General features: G+C 41.3%; 1 protein-coding gene across 3 annotated transcripts in view; it reads right to left on the bottom strand.

Moving 5' to 3' along the window:
• Positions 1 to 1181: 1181 nt before the first annotated feature.
• The window catches only part of mctp2a (multiple C2 domains, transmembrane 2a), a 90058-nt gene continuing 67353 nt past the window's right edge, over positions 1182 to 23886 (bottom strand). For all 3 annotated transcript variants that reach the window (XM_060923972.1, XM_060923971.1, XM_060923978.1), the window contains 5 exons: positions 20794 to 20835; positions 11210 to 11319; positions 10530 to 10639; positions 9557 to 9654; positions 1182 to 1864 (listed from right to left, as the gene is read on the bottom strand). In XM_060923972.1, coding sequence (XP_060779955.1) covers positions 1802 to 1864; positions 9557 to 9654; positions 10530 to 10639; positions 11210 to 11319; positions 20794 to 20835 — 423 coding nt within the window. In that variant the 3' untranslated portion in view covers positions 1182 to 1801. The remainder of the gene's footprint in view (positions 1865 to 9556; positions 9655 to 10529; positions 10640 to 11209; positions 11320 to 20793; positions 20836 to 23886) is intronic.

Genomic DNA, 23886 nt, shown 5'->3' with positions numbered 1-23886 from the left:
TGATCGGGTGTGTTTTAGTGAATCTCTCTCTCTCTCTCTGTGGTGTGTGTATTGGGGGGGGATTCCTCTCAGCTCACCTCCACTCCCCCTCACTCTGAAATGGACCCCTGGTGGCAGCTCCTAGGAGAGTACTGTGATGTCTCTATCAGACTGTCAAAAAGAGAGCGAGAGAGATAGCCTAGGGCTCTGACGGCTCCCCCGAGGCCAATCAAACTCTTCATGCTGCACCGAGTGATGCTCTTTCACCAGAAAGCAAACTGTGGAAGAGAGAAAGGAGTTGGGGGAAATATTCAGTGCTCCATTTGGAACAAACTTTCCAGTGCGTGTGCTAGCATGGCTATTTTTACAAAGCAGTCTGCTTAATTATTTACAAGGCTATATACAGGGGAAATAGAGAATGACTTAAGTTTCTCTTTTTTTTCCCAATTTCCTGAAAGCCAAACCAGATATTCCTCCAATGATGTATAGGAATTGAAATCCATGCCAAAATTTCTTAATTCACATCCCACGAAGAGAGCTCATAATAGTAATTAATGTAATGATGATCATTCAATAAAAATAATCATATGAATTCTGACCACGGCTCGATTAAAGCTGCAACACTTTGAAAATTTTGCTTTTTTTATGTAAAAGGCCCTCTGATAGAGGAAAGAAAGGGAATGTGTATATAATATGAATAAATAAGTTGATGAGGCAGAGAAGCTCCATTTACTGTACTTGGGGCTCCATCACAGAGAGCAACACTACACACTGATGGGTCTGCTAGAGAGCCATTAGGCACTGGAGCTGATTTTAATGAAAATGGGAGAGACTAAGTGCAGGCAATGGAGAGCATTCACTCTCTCTCTGTCTCTCTCTGTGTCTGTGTGTGTGTGTGTGTGTGTGTGTGTGTGTGTGTGAGACAGAGAGAGATGAGTTCTCTCATCTGGACCTTGTTATTGTGATAGAACAACAAAAGCAGTGCATTAGCCCGCTGCTCTGGACACATGCAGGTCTTTGATGTGTTGATGCAAGCGTGGTTCTGCCATGGCCAGAGTCCTCCAGTAAAGCAGGGCTATGCTGGATAATCACACGGCCTCACCGCACGCCACTGTGTTTACACACGGATAACATCCTTCACAGTTAATGGTAGTATTGAGGATGTGAGCAGTGAAAAATAACATACTCCAGAAGTCAACCCATTAGTTGGCTTTATACCTTTATCAGTGTAACTTTTTTAATGAAATATATAGGATGAAAACTATTGCGACAAATAATTTAATCCATACACGTTAATTAACACATTTTCCAAAAGGTCATATTTGCATTCTTCCATTTTACTGTTTACATCACTATTTCTGATATTGCTGCATTTTCCATCAACAGCGTTTGCTGCGTACAGCCTAATTTCCTTTTATTGAAAAATAAATCATGTCACCCTCAAATTAATAATACGCCACCAGAACATTTTGTGTCACTTATTAATTTATAATACTATTGTATTCATTAATTTATTAATTGCTTGTTGTGTTTTGCATTATGACTGCAGGGCCAGGGATACATTGCTTTTACCTTGTTTATTCTGATCATGCTCCGTTAATTACATCCCAACGTGCTGGTCTGCAAATCACTGAGTGACATAATGTTCTATCACACACACACATATATACTGTACACACACACTGCCATTTGAGAGAGGCTGAGCAGCCTCCCCACAGGAGATAAGTCTGGTGGGTGGGGGCTCCACTTGATTCTACAGGAAGGGAGGGGACCACTTTCAACCAGTGTCTTGCCCTTTCATCCGGAACAACTTGCATGAGCACTAGCGCTTCTTCTTATTCTGTGCGCTCTGGATGCCGGCCACTCTCAGCTCACTATACTGCACCTGTAAAAACAAATAGCACTTTGGTGGGAGGCAGGTAATCTGAGCTCAGGCCGACGCACACTAATGGCTCCCCTGAGAAGAGTTGCTTGCAGGGGAAAAGCGCAGCGGGCGTGCCTGTAATGAATCATTTTTTAAAACACAGGAGCAGAGGGGATTAATCACACCAAGGAAGAATTTGAAAAGTGAATGGTTCCTCACCAATGCAGCAGCATATAAAATCCCCCCCTACACACACACACACACCACCCCAAAACATCCCAAGCCAAACTATATTGGATGCAGATGTGTAGCAGTCGAGTAGCCCTGCTATCCCAGGTCACTAGGAGCTGGCAAGTTACGAGTTCTGTCCTTTCAAGGAAACTTTCTCCACAAGACTAATTATAGAAGCTCGTAGGCAGGAATGCATGTCTGGGCTGCGCTTCTCTTGATCGTGAGCTTCTCCTGGTCTTGCTGAAGACGCAACTTACATTTTCCCTTTTATTGCAGGCATCTTGAACTACAACCTTTGCCCCTCCGCCTCCTTTTAGTATCGCTCCAGAGCCTGTGTCAAAGATTTCTCCATAGGGTTTCGCTACAGACCCACACAATGTTACTAATCATTCACATCTTTAAATTTAGTTTAAAAGAAATGTCTGCCAGATCCAGTTTACCATCATCCTAAGTTAAAAATTAGAAACTATTGTTACATGCATCAGTGGTATTATGTCCCTGCAAAGTTCATAAGACTAGCTTACTGCAATAGTTAACTTATCAAGAAATGAGACAGGGCCACTCCCACGAGTGCTGATATTAGAAACCATGTATAGGGGCCAGTGGGACACAGGAATGAGTATGTAAATTGATTGCATACTTGTACACCAACACACACCACACAGGCTGGCCCCAAGTAATGATTACAAGCAGTGAACTATTAACGTGTGTTTAAACGAGAACACTATGCTTACAAAAGGTAAGAATAGTTAAGTAGATTATGACAGACACTTAATACTAAATTGATAACCAGGCAGATCAGCACTTTACAAGATGGCACTGTTCTGTGGCAATACACGGTTACTCTTGAGGCTGCTGGGGCAATAAATTGTTAAGATAACTTATTAAAAAATTCTTCAGTAAACAGTAAAAGTACACACCAGCCTTAAAAAAGGAGCAATCCTACTAACAAGACTACAGTTTACACACCTTCCTCAAGCCTGACCTCACTGTCTGTGCTAATAGTCATAATGAGAATAAGTGCAACTTATTTCTCTCACGACTACATATTGGAATTGTATTTCTCAAAATAAGTGTTTAGTAATAGAAACTTTGTAAAAATGCTGAGAGACTTTGCTACAGACATGATGTTTAAGTTACAGTATAGGTAGCTATTTTCAGATGCTGTACAAATTTTGTATAAGGTGTTTTATTTGATTATGCGCCTACATATGGCTTCCTGCACAGCTATTTCTTCATTGTAAGAAATAGATCTAGGATTGCTTTCAAAATACATTAAAACATACAGTATATATAGCTGAGGGCACTTATTCTTATACTTGACACTTGACACATATGAGGGGGAAAAAAGAGTTATGTCCAAATCCACAGAGGAAATTAAAATGCTACTTAAAATACATAAAATGCAACAATAAACAGAAAAAAGGAAGTCAAATTCAGCTCATAGAACTAATACAAGTCAAAGAAGTTTTCATGTTTATTTTCCCCCAACAATTACCTGGTACTGTAACTGTAAGGTAGCTGAGCGCATACTAATTACCTGCCCAGATTAGAAAATGTAGAGATGGAGAGAGAGAGAACAAAGATAATGGTGGCTGAATCAGAACATGAAACCGGCCTCAGAACTGACAGATGCTTCTTGTTTCAGGACAGACGAGCTGCCGTAAGAAGTCCAGTTTTGGGGCTTCGGATTTGAAAAACTGCACAGGCACTAATTACCAAGTAACTTCCAAAAACAGACAGAGGATTCAAACTGAGCTTTTGTAATATATCATTAATTTGGGTGATTCATGTTGTTTTTGAGACAGACATTTGGAAATTTGCATGCATTCCTCAATACTAGTGCATAAGTCCATGGAGAGCACACACATCCATCTTATGTAATATCTTAATAACATATATGTGTTTTTCAGGAAAAAACAATGACCTGAAAAAAATCTAGCTTTTCTGGCTAACACCAGCAGCTCAGTGTTGCTCTGACTTCCTCCTACCACTGCATTATTTTGGCACCTCAGTGCAGCTATTCTCCACAGGGAGCTAAAAATGATCACTGTAGTTAAGGCCGAATCAAAGCGGAAATGTTTTAGCCTGGATCAGTGCCCTTAAGTGCAAACAGAAGGATACTATTTCTATTACCAAGTTAAGCCCAAATCAAATAATGCCTCTTAGATGAGCTTTAAAGACCCTGGAATTATTTGTCTGTCCATACCATGGAAATCCTTCCCTCACTCAGGCTAGGTTTACAGTTGTTTTAGAACAACCTCACCCCTCTGATGTAACTGTGAGTGATGTATCTGTTCAAGGTGGCTATAGGGCATTGAGCATGACATGGCTCACTTAGCCCTTCATTACTTCAAGACCACCCCACTTTCATCACACACAAACAAACCTCATAATATGGGACCAGGCTGAAGTGACATCACTGAACAGAGATCAAAGCAGACCCCATCAGGGCCATTGAGTCAGTCCATCAAGACACACTGGCTCTTATTCATCAACAAATGAATGAGATGTATGAATAAATCTGTGTCTGATTCGTAAACTATTGTACAACATCAATACTATTGCATCTCAAACAATTAGAATATCATGACAAGGTTCAATATTTTCCATCAGTTATTTAAGCAAGGGAAAATTTAATATATTCTAGACTAATAACATGTAAACTAAAATGTTTCAAGCACTTTTTTATTTTAATTTTGATAATTATGGCCTATGGCGCAAAAAAAAAATCTCAAAATATTCGAATATTTCATTTCGAGCTTGAGTAAAACAGTATAAATAGCGTGTATCTCTCAGTCTAGTTCAGGACATGCAACCACAATCAAGAGGAAGACTGCTGACTTGACAGTTGTCCAGAAGACGATCATCGACACCCTCCACAAGGAGGGTAAATCCACAGGTCATTGCTGAAAAGGCTGGCTGGAAAAGGTGCATAAGCAACAGGGATGATCGCAGCCTTGAGAGGATTTTCAAGAAAAGTTGATTTGAGAACTTGGGAGAGCTTCACAAGGAGTGGACTGAGGCTGGTGTCAGTCCATCAGGAGCCACCACGCACAGATATCTTCAGGAAAGGGGCTACAACTGTCTCATTCCTAATATCAAACCACTCCTGAACCAGAGACAACATCAGAAGTGTCTTACCTGGGTTAAGAAGAGAAAGAACTGGACTGTTACTCAGTGGTCCAAAGTCCTCTTTTCAGATGAAAGTAAATGTTGCATTTCATTTGGAAATCAAGGTCCGAGAGTCTGGAGGAAGAGTGGAGAGGCACAGAATCCAAGGTGTTTGAAGTCCAGTGTGAAGCTTCCACAGTCTGTGATGAGTTGGGGTGCCATGTCATCTGCTGGTGTTGGTCCACTGTGTTTTATCAAGTCCAAAGTCAACACAGATGTCTACCAGGAGATTTCAGAGCACTTCATGCTTCTATCTGCTGACAAGCTTCATGGAGATGCCAATTTCCTTTTCCAGCAGGACTTAGCACCTGTCCACAGTGCCAAAACTACTACCAAATGGTTTGCTGACCATGATATTACTGTGCTCGATTGGCCAGCCAACTCGCCTGACCTGAACCCCAGAGAGGATCTGTGGGGTATTGTCAAGAGGAAGATGAGAAACACTTGACCCAAAATACAAACGAGTTGAAGGCTGCTATCAAAGCAACCTGGACTTCAATAACACCTCAGCAGTGCCACAGGCTGATTGCCTCCATACCATTTCGCACTGATGCAGCAATTCATGGTAAAGGACCCCCAACCAAGTATTGAGTGTATAAATAAACATACTTTTCAGAATTTGGACATTTCTGGATTGTAATCTTTTTTTGATTGATCTTACAAAATATTCTAATAATTTGAGATACTAGATTTCTGATTTTTATGATCTATAAGCCATAATCATCAAAATTAAAACTGTCAGGGAGGGGTGGTGGAGATGGATGTAGGTGCAGAAGATATTTATGAAGAAAAAGACAAATCAGGCAAACAATCCAAAACTGCAGGCATAAATCGTGAATGGTAGGCAATAGGTTGGGCATGGCACAAACAGACTATTAGAGACAAAAGCAAAATCAAAGATGAGGAACAAGAATCAGGAAACTAGGAGAATAATTAGAAACAAGGCTCAGTAATGTGTCACAAGTAACGCAATACTTCACAAAGTGAGTCAGTCTTAGGCGTCCTTATATATGCACGCTGACTGCGCCTTAATCCGCTGCCAGTGTGAGTCATTAGCGGCATGCGCACATGAGTCAGTTCATAGTGTGCATTGTTCAGAGTGTGCGTGAGAGTCAGCCAACGTGCATGGGTGTTACAGACCCCCCCCCAAGAGCTCCCTCCGGGGACATCCCTTAGTGTCCCCGGGGATGAGGGCCTGATACTGGATGCTGTGCCATCGATGCGCTGCTCTAGGTTGATGCGGCACCGGCTTCTTGGATCAGGTGGGGGTTTGGGCTCGGGCTCCGGACAAAAGCTGGACTTGGGCTCTGGACCAGGCTTGGGCTCTGGACTGGACATGGGTTCTGAGCAGGACCTGGATATGGGCTCTGGACAGGATTTCGACTCTGGACTGGACATGGGCTTGAGATCTAGACATGACTTGGGCTCTGGATTGGACATAGGCTCGAGCTCTGGACAGGACTTGGGCTCCTGACCGGACATGGGCTTGAGCTCTAGACAGGACTTGGGCTCCAGACAGGGTTCTGTCTGAGCACCACTCTTGTCCTTGTCGAAACCTGGCAGCGCAGCAGCGATATCCTCATGACCTGGTGACAGAATGACGTCTTCAATGCCGGGCAGCAGCAGGATGACAACATCTTCAAAGTTGGGCGGTGGCGGGACGATGACGTCTTCAAAGAAGTCTGGGGCAGAGGCCGCCCCATTGGCCTCTGGTGCCGGTTCTGGAACTGGCTCTGGTGCTGGGTCTGGCTCAGGCACTGGTCCTTGCTCCTGCACTGGTGTTTGCTCGGGTATTGGCTCCATCACTGGCTCGGGTCCTGGCTCCGATTCTGGCTCTGGTTTGGGCACTGGCTCTGGCTCTTGTTCTGGCACTGGCTCTGACTCTGGTTCAGGCACTGGCTCTGGCTCTTGCACTGGTGCTGGCACTGGCTCTTGCTCTGGTGCTTGCATTAGCTCTGACACTGGCTCCGACTCTGGATCTGGTTTGGATGCTGGCCCTGGCCCTTGTGCTGGGGCTGGTGTTGTCACTGGCTCTGGTTCTGGCACTGGCTCTGAGACTGGCTGTGGGATTGGTTCTGGAACTGGTTCTGGAATTGGCTCTGGAGCAATGACCTCTTCCGGTGCTGCTGTGTCAGCCTTTGGGAGGAGCTCAGGAACGACAGCCTCCTCTGCTGCTGCTGCTGCTGCGTCAGCCTTTGGAAGGAGCTCTGGAGTGGCAGTCTCCTCCGTTGCCATTGCACCGGCCTCTAACATTGTAGCCCCCCAAAAAAAATTTCATGGGGGTCCTCCTTCTCTAAAGCCTCATACAGGTACCAGAGCATTATCTGAAAAGACTGCAACCTACAGAGGCATGGTTGTTCCACTCTCACAAGGTAATTGGCCCATCGGCATGCTTGTACCGTGAGCCACTAAATCATGCAGCTGACCCAGAATGGCTCTGGAGGCTTGGGCTCCTCCAGGTTGGAACATGAACCCCTTGGGGTAATATTCAACTCCATCACAGGGTGCAGGGGTGTCTGTCCCCAGTCGCTGCTGGAAAAACATTGGTTAGGGGTTGAGGCATGGAAACCCAGGCATGGCGTTGAGGGGTGTGCTGGTTAGCATCTGCTACATCTATGTTGCAGTGAAGTATTCTGTCAGGGAGGGGTAGTGGAGATGGATGTAGGTGCAGGAGATATTTATTAAGAAAAAGACAATCAGGCAAACCATCCAAAACAGCATAAATCATGAACGGTAAACAAGCAATAAGTCAGGCGTGGCACAGACTATCACAGACAAAAGCAGAATCAAAGACAAGGAATAGGAATCAGGAAACCAGGAGAACAATCAGAAACAAGGCTTGATAATGTGTCACAAACAACTCAATATTTCGCAAAGTGAGTCAGTCTTAGGCATCCTTATATATGCACGCTGATTGCGCCTTAAATCCGCTGCTGGTGTGAGTCATTAGCGGTGCGCACACGTGAGTCAGTTCGTAGCGTGCACCATTCAGAGCATGTGTGAGAGTCAGCCAATGCACATGGGTGTGACAAAAACAAAAAAAGGCTTGAAATACTTCACTTTATGTGTAATGAATATAGAATATATGAAAGTTTACCATTTTGAATTCAATTATGAAAAAAGGCCTTTTTCAGATGCACTAGTATAAGTTGTGATTTAAGTGCAGTTCATGAATCAGCTTCAGCTGCATGGAAACAAGCCTCCACCCACTGTATACTGTATATGTCTACAACACACCCACATGGCCTATACAGCCTAGTTTGTGCAGGTAACAATGAGCCAGTAAAGAAAAAGCATTGAGCAGGATTTTTTTTAAATATCAACAATCTGAAGAAAGAAGTCAACTTGAAGAAGAGGAACAAATTAATTTGAAGCTGAGTTGGAGATGCTTTTGTTTGAGGTTGCGCCAAAATAATATGACTGTTCTGGACGTGTGCTCTGTTTAGATTTTTTTTCCCAAAAAAATTTTTCACCTGCCAATTCTCACCCACCAGCCAGCTCTCAACAGCTACCAACAAAGGAGGGTGAAGGCTAACATGTGCTTCCTCCGAGATACGTGAAGCCAGCCAACCTCATCTTTTCAAACTGCTGCTCATGCTGTGTCACAGTGCAGCACAACACATTTGGAAGAAACATCTATCTGCCATCTTCTGCACACATGAGCTCACAGATGCCCCAGGCTGCCTAGTGTCACTGTAAGCGACAGTATGCCATCACTCCCACCCAGAGAGCACAGCCAAATTTGCTCCCTTGGCTCCTGGCTGCAGCATTGTTGGGATTTTAACTCTTGGTCTCCCATGACAGGATCCATAATTAGTAACTAGCCTCCTTGTGTTATAATTTTACAGTATTGCAGTGTCAAAAGTGTTAACATTTTTTAATCATATTATATAGTAAGATTGGCAAAACAAGCTTCACCTGACCGTAAATACCTAAGAGAGTTTATAAAAAACAATTAAAAGGTAATTGCTGATTTTGCTACCTGTTATTCTGTTAGAAACAGTATACTGTAAGTATCTAGTTCATTTTAGCTACTACCCACCTGCTAATTTAGATTTACTTTGAAATAAACACTATCATGCGATCTATCTTCTTTGTCAATAGTTGTTTTCAGACTATACAAACCAATTTATTGAGCAATGTATTTATCATTTTTAGCCAACCAGTTATAAAAGGTAATAGACTGATCTATGATTAACTGATTAATGGCAAGTAATGTATTGTCATGTTACTTTGCAGTAGATATCAGTGCATCATATATCAATTTTGGACAGCCTGTTAGATATTGTAGCGCAACTGAACTTTTACCTTTTGAATATCAGATGGTAGTCTCCTGAGAAAATCCAGGATTTCATTGGTTTCAATGGCATGTGGGTTGCGGAACTTCTTTGTAAATTTGTTAATACCTGCAAAAATAGATAGATAGATAGATAGATAGATAGATAGATAGATAGATAGATAGATAGATAGATAGATAGATAGATAGATAGATAGATAGATAGATAGATAGATAGATAGATAGATAGATAGATAGATAGAGCAGAATGTATCAAAAACTAATGCTAAGACATGTGACTGTTTCTGAAAGGGAAGAAAAATGCATAACAAAAACAGCCACTAAATGTGTACCATTTCCAGGATGTTAAATATAAAAGTATATATGTTGCTATAGTTGCTATTTAGCCTGAACCCTATCCGACTAGTGTTCTTGTAAGATGACTAATCTTTCATCTAACATTGTTCAATTCTCTCCAGTTTCGACATTTGGCAGTGTTTTCCTTTTTGGCAAGTACAGACCACAAATGATATTTTTATCACCAATATATTATCACCAATATCTACGAAAATGGCTTAGTAGGGAAAATTATTACATCGTTGTACTGACTCAAGGCACAATGTTGTCAACATGATTTTATGAATTTTAAAGTTTTTATGAGTTTCTGTCTTTCAACATGTGTCGTATGTGCAGTACAATCACAGATGTGTAATATTACCTTGCAGTGTACCTTGAGGGCACACACAAAGCCTCATTTAAGATCAGTACATCTGCGCACCCCTACCCTGCCGAATAAGCAACAGTAGATCAAATTCCCAATTCTGATCTGCTAGTCTAGGCAGCGCAGTGAAAATGGATGAGTGTTATAATGCCTTTAGTCAGCCGTCACTAAGCTGCCAGGTGCAATCATAAGCAACTGTGATGTGGTAATATTTCCTAAAACGTAGATGGAATAACAGCCGAACTACATGACACGCTGCTGGAAGTGCATGCTCGTTGACTTACCCCATAACAAGACAATATAGCGCAAAGGGATGCAGTAGAGTGTAACTGTAGCAATGAGCAGGACACAGCAGGCCAGGAAGGACAAGAACGGCACTGACCAGTTGAAAGTGCTGCCAAAAATGAATGATTACATTTTAGATAATTTCGACAAGTAGATGTCCCTAATCTGCACATAGCCATCTATTACTTTCACGTGTGTATATTTACTCAACTATTTACAGGTTATTTTTAAATTAAGCTGCACTGTATATTTAGCTGATTTTCAATTTTAAGGTAATTTTGTTTGACGGCATATGAAACTTGGTCATTCTTTGGACAAGAACACCATGTGATCTTAGAGTGTTTACAGTATGCACCTTTAACTGCAGCTTAGCAACCCTTACAGACTGCTTTCACAAACATGTCACCTTATTCTCAACTTGAGAACAGCGATAATTATCCATGAACATGTATCACTAGTAATGAATATACAAAACTTCTGATTACACTGGCAGGAACGCAAGTTATTTAAAGTTGTTAGATTTGTGTGAAAAGAGACCTGTCTTTCAAAAAGCTGCTTAAACACGGTTTCACTGGCATTTAAATACTGTTTCGAGTAAAGTGCTTTCTTTTTATGGCCGTGCAATGTATAAGTGCATACAGTCCGTAACTGAAGGTCACACAAAAACTTCAACGCTTACTTCTTTACTCTTTCTCCGATGCATGCTACCTCACCAACAAGGGTTTGGACAATGAGCACAATTTCTTGAACCATATGGATTTTCTCCATCAGGCCTTTTTTCTCTGATTCCTAAAAAGGAAAAAAGAGTGATGAGGGATGTCAGTCACTGGAAAACGGCAGATAAAGAGGGGTTTATTTCCAGTGTGCTATCAGGAGTAATTCATCTGCTCAATGGTCTGTAATGAGCAACTGCAACTTCGAATCTCCTCAGTGTTGGGGTGCTTTAGAAAATGAGCGACTTTCTACTGTAGAGTTTGAGTAAGAAGAAATTCAGCTTTTGTCATCCCCAAACAATAGAAGAGCATCACAATCAAAGATTAAGTGGTGAAAGAAATAGATGTAAAAAATGGCCATCAGCAATCAGGATGAACACACAGTGGTTTGTGTGTGTGTGTGTGTGTGTGTGTGTGTGTGTGTGTGTGTGTGTGTGTGTGAGAGAGAGAGAGAGAGAGAGAGAGAGAGAGAGAGAGAGAGAGAGAAAGAGTGAGTGTCCAATCCACAACTCTTCACTGGACAAATGTTGGCTTGTTTTTGTAGAGTGCACACAGCAGGTATCACACTTCTCAGCGCGAGGGCTATCAGCGAGATTGAGTGTGGTGTTGCACTCGAAAGATAAATCTATTACTGTCTGTGATTTTATGTAAGTGAACTTGCGACAGTGTATGTAATCTTATAATACAGAGTGATGTTTTAACTTAATATGAGAGGAATGGGAAATCCCATTGCCGTTTTGCACTTGATGCATCATGGGGTATCGGGTTGCGGTGTAATTCAGACACATGCACCAAATGGACTTTTGTGGGGGGGGCTGTCCATTTTACTTAGGGAAGATTGCAAGTATAATCTCAAGTCCAAAGTAGAATGATCCCATCAGATTCCTCTAGCATTGAAGCCCTGGTGTGGAGCTCTCCAGAGGCAGGGGGATGTAGAGAGCTGAAGATAACAGGAGTAATGCAAGCTAAAGGGAGCCAAGAAGCCCCACATCAAAAGGAGCGCATAATGACAGGAATAATGACATCTAGAGAGAGCACCGAGTCAAAGCATGGGGGATGAAGGAAGGCAAGGCAAGGCATGTGATTGAGGGGAGGATGAGTGGTGCCTATGTTTGTGTTTAAAAAGCATTCTCTTCCCCAGACAGTGCAATGAGAGTCTATATCAGCCCCTGGGAGAGAAAGGACATGACTTACAGTCATTCGTCATTCCCTCAGACACAGGGAACCAGAGGAAACTAGCCATTACTACACTATGTATGTCTACCGCTGCACACTGAGATCAGGGCACAACCCTGACAAAATGCCATGTTTTACATGACTTTACACTCTGTACAATTTTTTTTTAAGCTTAAGTCAAGTCTGAATTATATGTTTGAAGCAAATGAATTAGAGGTGCAGAAGAAAAATGCGTCAATCAAATTAAATTCTCTGTGTGATCTGCCTTTGGGCTATCATATGGACTCTGTATTCAGATAATTTTAACATACATGGCTTCCAGTGTGTGTGTGTGTGTGTGTGTGTGTGTGTGTGTGTGTGTGTGTGTGTGTGCACTAATAAGCTCTATTGTTATTGCATTTTATCTTACAAAACACACTGAAGGAAATAACAGCTAACAGATAACATTACTCATTTGATGATTTTATGTGTACTGTTTGTTTGTTGTGAACTCTTCACTACTTTCAGTACTAGAAAACCAAACTTCACAAGAACAATATAGACGAGCCCCCACCCCATCCCATCCCATCCCATCCCATCCCACCACCACCACCACCTTGTTTTTTTCTGAGATGTTGTACTGAGATTTCTACTAATTAGAAACCTGAGCCATTTGAGCTGATTTTGAGAAGCAGATATAAATACTGGCATTATAATTCACAGCAGTTCTCAGTCAAATTAAAATGAAAAGGAAATGGTGTGAAATTTCAATAAGGACAATTTCCATATTATTATTATTATTATTATTACAACCCCATTTCCAGAAAAGTTGGGATATTTTCCAAAATGCAATAAAAACAAAAATATGGTATTTGTTAATTCACGTGATCCTTTATTTAACTGACAAAAGTACAAGGAAAAGATTTTCAGTAGTTTTATTGACCAACTTAACTGTATTTTGTAAATATAAATGAAGTTAGAATTTGATGCCTGAAACACACTCAAAAAAAAAAAGTTGGGACAGAGGCAAAATAAGACTGAAATATTTATAGTATGTTCAAGTAATACTATTTTGGAAGAATAAGCACAATCCTTGACTTGCAAGTGACATTAAAGTAAAGTAGAAACCCGGATGTCGGCCATGTTGGTGGATATACAAATGCGAGGTCAAGCGACATTCCATACAAAACATAGTCATGCGTGCGCAACTCTCTTTGTTTTTCCACTGCTTTAAGCGTTCTTTTAGCTATGCCATTTCTTTGTGCTGTATATTGTTGTAGTCACAACAGCACTCATGACCGTGGCACATTCCAATTTTTTAGAACTGTGTCCGTGATTCGGAAAGAGGGCGAGGAAACTCTGAGGCTCAGTACGGAGAGGAGACGAGCACGGCTGAACAACATCGGCAGGGCCGATCTAACAGAGGCTAAAACCAAAACAGCTCGTGTTTGCAGTCATCATTTTATCTCAGGTGAGATCCAAAAGCTTTCTCGATAATATTATGGAAGAATTTTATTTCGTGTTGCTAGAATCTTGCTACAGTATAAAATGAGCATTCTCTTGTTGTGGGTCACTCGGTCATTGTTATAATTTTATCATTATAAAATGTTATAATTTTAGAGTGGTTGACCTGAAATAAATTGAAATGTGATTTGTGAGCCATAAAGGTAGAGACTTGTCAAAATTTCACACTTCGCCTGTTTACACACAAAAGTAAACTAAATGCAAAAGAAGCCCTAACTTACCCTTGCAAGTACATCTGCTTTGTCGTCATTGACTGGTTTAATTAATAAGGTATTTACGCATCCAGAGACAAAGAAGTTACAGGCTTCCATGGACTTATAAGCCTTCATTTGAGATTTGTTGCTCCACAGAGTCTGCCAAACCAAATAGAACGCGATATCTAAGTACTCAATGGTCGGTAGAAGCATCTAATTCTCAGAAAAATCAGACTTTTTTAAATAATATGGGTCAAAACCACACGTATCTATCTTCTCTTTGTATCGAATCTTTGCTCGACCATTCAAATCATGGTGATACTGAGAAAATTCGCCATTGTTTACAGACATGCATTCAGTGGCTGCCGGCCTAGTTGCTTTGTATATCTACCATCATCGTGGACGCTCATGACGTAGCAAATTTTGTTCATGTGGTTGCAAGTCATCTATAAGCAGGTTAATTGCAATCATGATTGGGCAGCACCAAAGAGCTCAGTCTTTCCAGGCCAAGATGGGTTGTGGCACTGCTTTGTGACAAAATTTGTGAGAGAACTGTTAGTCAATTCAAAAAGAACATTGAGAAATGTTCTTTTTGAATTGACTAACAGTTCTCTCACAAATCTCAAGATGTTGAGTTCTCAGTGCCAAAGGTGAACACGACCATCCAGTTGGTTATCAGAGAAAGGTGCAAAAACCAGCATGTGTGATGGTATGGGGTCATTAGTGCCCACAGCATGGGTGAGTTGCATGTGTGTGAAGGTACCATTGATATATTGGGGCATATATTGGGAGTTTAGAGAGACGTTCATCAAGGCAACATCTCTTCCTGAGAAGTCCATGCTTACTTTTAGCAGGACAATGCCAGGCCTCATTCTACACAGGCTACAACAGCGTGGCTTCATAGACACGGAGTGTGTGTGCTTGACTGGTCTGCTGCCAGATCTGTATCCTATTGAAAATGTGTGGTGCATCATGAAGAGGAGAATCAGACAATGGCGACCACGGGCTTTTGAGCAGCTGAAGTCTTGAATCAAGCAAGAATGGACAAAAATTCTAATTGCAAAACAATTTCTGCAGCAACCTCAGATCCCATACAAAGGTGATGTAATACAATGGTAATAATGCCTCTGTCCTAAATTTTTTTGAGTGTGTTGCAGGCATCAAATTCTAACTTATTTACAAACTACAGTTAATTTGGGGTGGCCCAGTGATGCAGTGGTTCACGTTGTCGCTTCACAGAAAGAAGGTTCTGGGTTCGAGCCCAGTGGCCCACAGGGGCCTTTCTGTGTGGAGTTTGCATGTTCTCCCTGTGATTGTGTGGGTTTCCTCCGGGTGCTCTGGTTTCCCCCACAGTCCAAAGACATGCGGTTAGGTTCACTGGCTACTCTAAATTGCCCATAAGTGTGAATGTGTGTGAATGGTTGAGAGGAGTAAACCTCTATAAATAATCCAGTAGAAGGCAATGAGAAACCACTATTGTAATCCTTCCCTAGAAACTTGGCAACTCGGCAGAACACTTTAAAAAAATTAAGTTGGTCAGGAAAACTATCAAAAAATATTTTCTTTGTACATTTGTCAGGTTCACACAAATTAACAAATCACATATTTTTGTTTTTATTGCACATTGGAAAATATCACAACTTTTCTGGAAATGGGGTTGTAGTACTATTATTCCTCAAAGCCTTACACCATGCACATAATTGAAATGCACATGGATTGTGGATCACAAGTGTAACACAAATGGGAACAAAAGGGATTAGACAACAAAAGCCACAAGGCTCAGTCATACAGTGCACCATAATACATCTACTATCAGCATTATGTCCTTGTGCTCCAAGATGAAGGTGATACGTTGGAGGGGACTGAAGGGGGTGAAAGGGCAGAAATAGTACAGAAAGAAATTGTATGGGGTGGGTTGGGTTTCTTGTGTGTGTGTGTGTGTGTGTGTGTGTGTGTGTGTGTGTGTGTGTGTGTGTGTGTGTGTGTGTGTGTGTGTGTGCACTACAGGTTTGGGTCAGTTTTCTTTCAGTTTGATTCTCTCCAACCAGGACACACTGCCTCACAGTTTTCTGGGACACAGAACCAGGGAGGTATGTTCACTATTCCCCTCGTTTTCTGATGTGATTAAACCAACGTCGATCTGCACAATCTGACTGTTACCTAAGGCCAAAGGGACATCTCTTTAACTGCACACATGATTGTACATGATCTCTCTTTCCCCCAGGACAGATTTTTGTTCAAAGGCCATATATATATATTTTTAAACACAACTTCTCCTTTAGGCTTTCTTTTTCTTTTCTTTTCTGCTTGAAAGTTTGTGAACCCTTTAGAATTTTCTATATTTCTGCATAAATATGACCTAAAACATCATCAGATTTTCTCACAAGTCCTAAAAGCAGATCAAGAGAATCCAGTTAAACAGATGAGACAAAAATATTATACTTGATCATTTGTTTACTGAGGAAAATGGTGCAGTCTGTGTACATATCTGTGAGTGGCAAAAGTATGTGAACCTCTAGGATGATCAGTTAATTTGAAGGTGAAATTAGAGTCAGGTGTTTTCAATCAATGGGATGACAACCAGGTGTGAGTGGGCACCCTGTTTTATTTAAAGAACAGGGATCTATCAAGTTCTGATCTTCACAACACATGTTTGTGGAAGTGTATCATGGCATGAACAAAGGATATTTCTGAGGACCTCAGAAAAAGCGTTGTTGATGCTCATCAGGCTGGAAAAGGTTACAAAACCATCTCTAAAGAGTTTGGACTCCACCAATCCACAGTCAGATAGATTGTGTACAAATGGAGGAAATTCAAGACCATTGTTACCCTTCCCAGGCGTGGTCAACCAACAAAGATCGCTCCAAGATCAAGGCATGTAAGAGTCGATGAGGTCACAAAGGACCCCAGGGTAACTTCTAAGCAACTGGACAAGCCAGAAGGCTATTGGAAAAATGTTTTGTGGATGGATGAGACCAACATAGAAATTTTGGGTTTAAATGAGAAGCATTATGTTTGGAGAAAGGAAAACACTGCATTCCAGCATCAGAACCTTATCCCATCTGTGAAACATGGAGGTGGTAGTATCATGGTTTGGGCCTGTTTTGCTGCATCTGGGCCAGGATGGCTTGCCATCATTGATGGAACAATGAATTCTGAATTATACCAGCAAATTCTAAAGGAAAATGTCAGGACATCTGTCCATGAACTGAATCTTAAATGAAGGTGGGTCATGCAGCAAGACAGCGACCCTAAGCACACAAGTTGTTCTAGCAAAGAATGGTTAAAGAAGAATAAAGTTAATGTTTTGGAATGGTAAAGTCAAAGTCCTGACCTCAATCCAGTTGAAATGTTGTGGAAGGACCTGAAGCGAGCAGTTCATGTGAGGAAACCCACCAACATCCCAGAGTTGAATCTGTTCTGTACGGAGGAATGGGTTAAAATTCCTCCAAGCCAGTGTGCAGGACTGATCAACAGTTACCAGAAACGTTTAGCTGCAGTTATTGCTGCACAAGGGGGTCGCACCAGATACTGAAAGCAAAGGTTCACATACTTTTGTTGCTCACAGATATGTAATACTGGATCATTTTCCTCGATAAATAAATCTCATCTCATTATCTCTAGCCGCTTTATCCTGTTCTACAGGGTCGCAGGCAAGCTGGAGCCTATCCCAGCTGACTACGGGCGAAAGGCAGGGTACACTCTGGACAAGTCACCAGGTCATCACAGGGCCGACACATAGACACAGACAACCATTCACACTCACATTCACACCTACGGTCAATTTAGAGTCACCAGTTAACCTAACCTGCATGTCTTTGGACTGTGGGGGAAACCGGAGCACCCGGAGGAAACCCACGCGGACATGGGGAGAACATGCAAACTCTGCACAGAAAGGCCCTCGCCGGCCACGGGGCTCGAACCCGGACCTTCTTGCTGTGAGGCGACAGCGCTAACCACTACACCACCGTGCCACCCTCAATAAATAAATGACCAAGTATAATATTTCTGGCTCATTTGTTTAACTGGGTTCTCTTTATCTACTTTTAGGACTTGTGTGAAAATCTGATGATGTTTTAGATCATATTTACGCAGAAATAAAGAAAATTCTAAAGGGTTCACAAACTATCAAGCACCACTGTAACTGTAGGTGTTTTAATGAAAAATATTGAGATCTTTGTGGTTGGAATGAGATTTTAAAAACCAGAAGTCAGAAATGCGAGTGTCAATTTCAATTCAGTTAATTGGCGTTGTTAATTGGATGTGGCTCACACAGTTCTTTCGAGGTTAGCCTTGAAAGCTGTGAATATTAATCAAAATAACAATTCATATTCTTTCATATAAATGCTAGTAGGCCCGACTTAGAAATACAAAGGCCTACAGAGCACAAAGAGTGTATTAGAAATATTCTTTTATTACTTTTTTATTTTGATAGAGAATGGCAGATGTGAATGACATTCAGTGCTTATTTATGCATATTTTATAATTAACATTGATTTCTCCTTCTTTGTGATGTATAAATGAGAGTTAAGATCAACATAATTGCACAAATAAAGCTATCTGGTGAAACTTTGAAGAAGAGAGTGTTCCGATTTAACTTTTTTACCTAATTATCATAATTAATACTAATTAAATACAAATTTGCATAATTTGTTTATACTACTTTTTCAAACTTTGTATTCAGTATGCAACCATCTATGTGCCTGCCAATTTCCATGTAAATATCTTGAAAAATATAAAGGTTATGAAGAAAAAAACATTTGATCTCATTCATTAATGAGGCCCATTTTGGACCATGTGATCCTAATACATAATATTCGGTCAATTTTCTAAAAATTAAGCCATTTTTTCAATCTTTGATTGGTAATACATCAATAACGTATAAACATATTTTAATTCTGTAAAAAGTACGTTGTTTAGCATTCAATTTTAATTTCCCTGGGAGAACCCGCCCAAAGGGATCAATAAAGTTCTATCTAATCTAATTGAATCTAATCTAATTTAATCTAATCTAATCTAATTCTGAATTCAATGAGAACAGTTTCAAGTAATTTGGACTGAACTTGAATTTGTACCTATGACTAGTTGTAACCTTTTAGATTTTACTCATTATCTATCTATCTATCTATCTATCTATCTATCTATCTATCTATCTATCTATCTATCTATCTATCTATCTATCTATTTCCTTCCTTACTTATTTTGATAGGAGATGGAGAGCTCTGCTTTTTGATCTGCCTATATGATATCAAAATGTTAAGTCCCAGCCATAATAGGAATCAGGTAGATTTAAATTACAGTAGTTTACAACAAACCGATTAATCTGCTCAATTAAGTAAATGAAAGGACACATTTAATTTTCACATAATGTGTAACTGCTTAGAAACATTAAGCATCTGAGGGAAAAAATCCATTAGCTCGTTTTGTTCATTAGCATTTTAAAAACAAACTGCTCACTGGCAGTTGGAACTGAGCTGTCAGCTTTTCTTTACTGCTAAACGTAAAACAAATTAGACAAATTCAACAAATTGGTGGATAATAAATCAAGCTAATATTATTTTCAATTTAACATGCAAAACACATATAGATTGAATCTACATTCAGCACTCATGTGCCACCTGTAATCAGCCTATTACTGCTATTTCTTTGGGATCAACGTTATTTTCTCCTTCCAAGATTTATCACAATTGCCTGGCTGCTGGGCACACACACACACACACACACACACACACACACACACACACACACACATAATGTGCATCATCTTTGAATTAGCTGCTCAGCTCTGTATTTGGAACACAGACCTGCTTTCAGCAGAGCGGTTCCTCTCTGAAGATGAAACTCGCCTGCAGTCATTGCAACTGAATATATTTAGCGCTTTATGGATATGAATCCTGGGCCTGCAGCCACACAGTGCCAGGGTCAGTGCTCACAGGCTCAGAGCTTCACACTTCCACAGTCAGAAAGCAATAACACATCATCTTCCTTAAACTCAATCCTCTCTGGAGCAGACAATGTGGCTAATATTGCTATAAGCTATGTCTATGACTTTACACATTTAATAGACATTTTTAATGGTTCAGCCACACAAAGAATGACATTCCATCTGCCAAAAGCACAATGACTTTTAAGTGATTTATGATTCGCATAAAAAGAGAACACAAAATCTGTGTTTACCTGAAGACTGTAAATGATTGTTACGCTTCGTATAAACAAAGAGAATGAGGCACCATTTATTTATTTAGCCCAAGTTCAACTAAAGACTAGCCCCCCTATTCATATGTGTCTGCTGTGAAATTTTTCACACTATATCTGTTCCCCAGAGGAAGGCTGACTTCAATTAATGATTCCATTCTGTGCTTATTTCTGCGTTTTAAAGGAGCGCAACGAAGCAACCAAAATCCATTTGTGGTCTGAGGGAACATTCCCGTGAGGCCACACTGATGCTAGAGGAAAAATGTGCTTCACTGAGACAGTCACGGTGCCTGTCCTCATTTCGAGTCCATTTAACTTGGATGTTGCAAGTTAAACACTGAGGCTAGACAGACAGTGTGATACAGAATCGTGCTGCAAGGTCAGACCCAGAGCTCAACGAACTTCCAGACTGTAGCTAATCAAAGAGAAGAGAAGAGAAGAGGAAAAAAAAACAAAGAAAATGCACAAAAAGAATGAAGTACCTTTTCATCTTCATCTTCGTCCTCTGCAGCAGAGATGTTCTCCTGAAAGAAAAGGAGTGTGCAGTTAGAGGAGTCTGCAAGGTGGGGACATGGAGGCACCAGAGCATTTTTTTTCTAACAAACACCTTGTAATGAAAACCTTCTCTTGTATGTCCACCCCTATTGGGAGAGGCCCGTTGCCTTAGCAACTACATCATGGGGTGACCTCACACAGAAAAGAAAGGTGAGTGTGATGGGGCCTTCTTCACAAGAGCCATGTCACTGCCAAGCAATCTCATTTCTTTACCACTCGCGCGCACACACACACACACACACACACACACACACACACACACACACACACACACACACAAACAGAAAGGGATGGAAAAATGAAAAACATTTAATTTGTGCTGCCTGGGCTTGCATCGCTTTACATCAAGTCGTTGCTGTCCCTGGGCGTATATGGGATGTGACACTGGTGTTCTGATTCTACTGGGGAGAAGAGGTCAGGACACTGCTGCACCCAGACTTTAACATTATTCTGAGAGCACAGCTCTGCTTGCAGCCTGAGACCCAGACAACCAGAAAAGGAATGTCACTGAAGTGATGGGATTTATTTTGTGTTGGGACTCAAGTAGCAAATATTGCTTCTGATCCAGTGGCAGCTCCAACTGCATAGAAATGTATATAATTAAAATATATTTATCTATTCTGTCTACAACTTTGTGTGATTATGATTATGATGCTTCGGAGAAGGAAGACAAAAGTATCGGGTAATGCTTACATGAAGAAATCAACGATGAGGCTTTGATAAGCTGTGTGAAGGTATAGGACATTAGATAGTGTGATAAATAGTGTGTGAAAAATATCTAAAAATGTGATCGTACCATCACATGACAGTAAACCATCACTTCAGCAACATTCCTTTTCTGAAAATTTTCTGAAACAATTATTTTCAACAGCGGCACGGTGGTGTAGTGGTTAGCGCTGTCGCCTCACAGCAAGAAGGTCCTGGGTTCGAGCCCCGGGGCCGGCGAGGGCCTTTCTGTGCGGAGTTTGCATGTTGTCCGCGTGGGTTTGCTCCGGTTTCCCCCACAGTCCAAAGACATGCAGGTTAGGTTAACTGGTGACTCTAAATTGACCGTAGGTGTGAGTGTGAATGGTTGTCTGTGTCTATGTGTCAGCCCTGTGATGACTTGGCGACTTGTCCAGGGTGTACCCCGCCTTTCGCCCGTAGTCAGCTGGGATAGGCTCCAGCTTGCCTGCGACCCTGTAGAAGGATAAAGCGGCTAGAGATAATGAGATGAGATGAATTATTTTCAACATTATTTAATAATAATAATAATAATAATAAACAACTAACATTTTGTACGGAATGCCCAAGTGTAGCTTTAAATAAAAGGGCTTAAATATCTTGCATTTGTTCCCCGTATTTACTTGTCTACAATATAACAATAATTATAATGAATAATGTAGCCATCCAGTGTAATTGTAGAATATAATCTATGTAGGTATTCTATATGGCCAAAAGTATGTGGACACCCAACCGTAACACTCATGTGTACTTGCTGATCATCCCATTCCAGATTGAGTTGCTGTTATAATAACCTCCACGTTTCAGAGAAGGCTTTCCACTAGACTTTGGAACGTGGCTATTGTGATTTGTGCTCATTCAGCCACGAGAGCATTAGTGAGGTCAGGCACTGATGTTGGGCGAGGAGGCCTGGGATGCAGTTCATCTCAAAGCTGTTCAGTGGGGTTGAGGTCAGGGTTGTGTGCAGGACAGTAGAGTTCTTCCACTCCAACCTTGGCAAACCATGTCTACACTTTGTGCACAGGGACATTGTCATGCTGGAACAGGTTTAGGCTACTTAGTTCCAGTGAAGGGAAATCTTGATGCTGAAGTGTACAAAGACATTCGAGACAATTGTGTGCTTCCAACTTTGTAGCAACAGTTTAGAGAAGTTCCACTTGGGTGTGATGATCAGGTGTCCACAAACTTTCAGCCAAATAGTTTACTATAATAAGATTAAGCTATATATTATAACTATTATAGCTTTTCTATTGGTGGGCGGCATGGTGGTGTAGTGGTTAGCGCTGTTGCCTCACAGCAAGAAGGTCCGTGTTCGAGCTCCGTGGCCGGCGAGGGCCTTTCTGTCCGGAGTTTGCATGTTCTCCCCGTGTCCGCGTGGGTTTCCTCCGGGTGCTCCGGTTTCCCCCACAGTCCAAAGACATGCAGGTTAGGTTAACTGGTGACTCTAAATTGAGCGTAGGTGTGAATGTGAGTGTGAATGGTTGTCTGTGTCTATGTGTCAGCCCTGTGATGACCTGGTGACTTGTCCAGGGTGTACCCCGCCTTTCGCCCGTAGTCAGCTGGGATAGGCTCCAGCTTGGCTGCGACCCTGTAGAAGGATAAAGCGGCTAGAGATAATGAGATGAGATGAATGAGCTTTTCTATTGATTTAATAGTGGCATGGTGGTGCAGTTGGTTAGCGCTGTTGCCTCAGAGCAAGAAGGTCCTAGGTTTGAGCCCAGTGGCTGACGAGGGCCTTTCTGTGTGGAGTTTGCATATTCTCCCTGTATCTGTGTTAGTTTCCTCCAGGTGCTCTGGTTTCCTCCAAAGACATATGGTTAGGTTAACTGGCTACTCTGAATTGTCCATGTGTGTGTGTGTGAATGATTGAGAGGAGAAAACCTCTATAATAATCCAGTAGAAGGCAATGGGAAACCACAACTGTAATTCTTCTCTAGAGACTTTGATGGCTGAAGCTGTCAAAGTGGCCACATCACTACAGTGATGTGCTAGATAGAGATTGATTTAATAATAATAATAATAATAATAATAATAATAATAATAATCAGTTTGTGGGGGATATTATTTTTTCTTTACAATCCAGTGAAATTTAGAACATAATGTTGATTTTTTTTTTTCAGCGGTGAAGCTCTGTATAGGTTGTGACTGATGAGGACATTGCCGTGTGTGGGTGTGTCCTGACTGGAGCTGTATTAGTGCTTCTTATTACCATTAGTCTGTGTAAAATGTGAGCGTTTAGGTTGTATCCTTCAAACACCACACCAAGTGTAGAGAATGCTGCTGATCTGTTCTCTGTC

The sequence above is a fragment of the Neoarius graeffei genome, chromosome 6 (genome assembly GCF_027579695.1).
Source record: "Neoarius graeffei isolate fNeoGra1 chromosome 6, fNeoGra1.pri, whole genome shotgun sequence".
NCBI lineage: Eukaryota > Metazoa > Chordata > Actinopteri > Siluriformes > Ariidae > Neoarius > Neoarius graeffei.
This window is presented reverse-complemented; position numbering and strand designations above follow the sequence as displayed.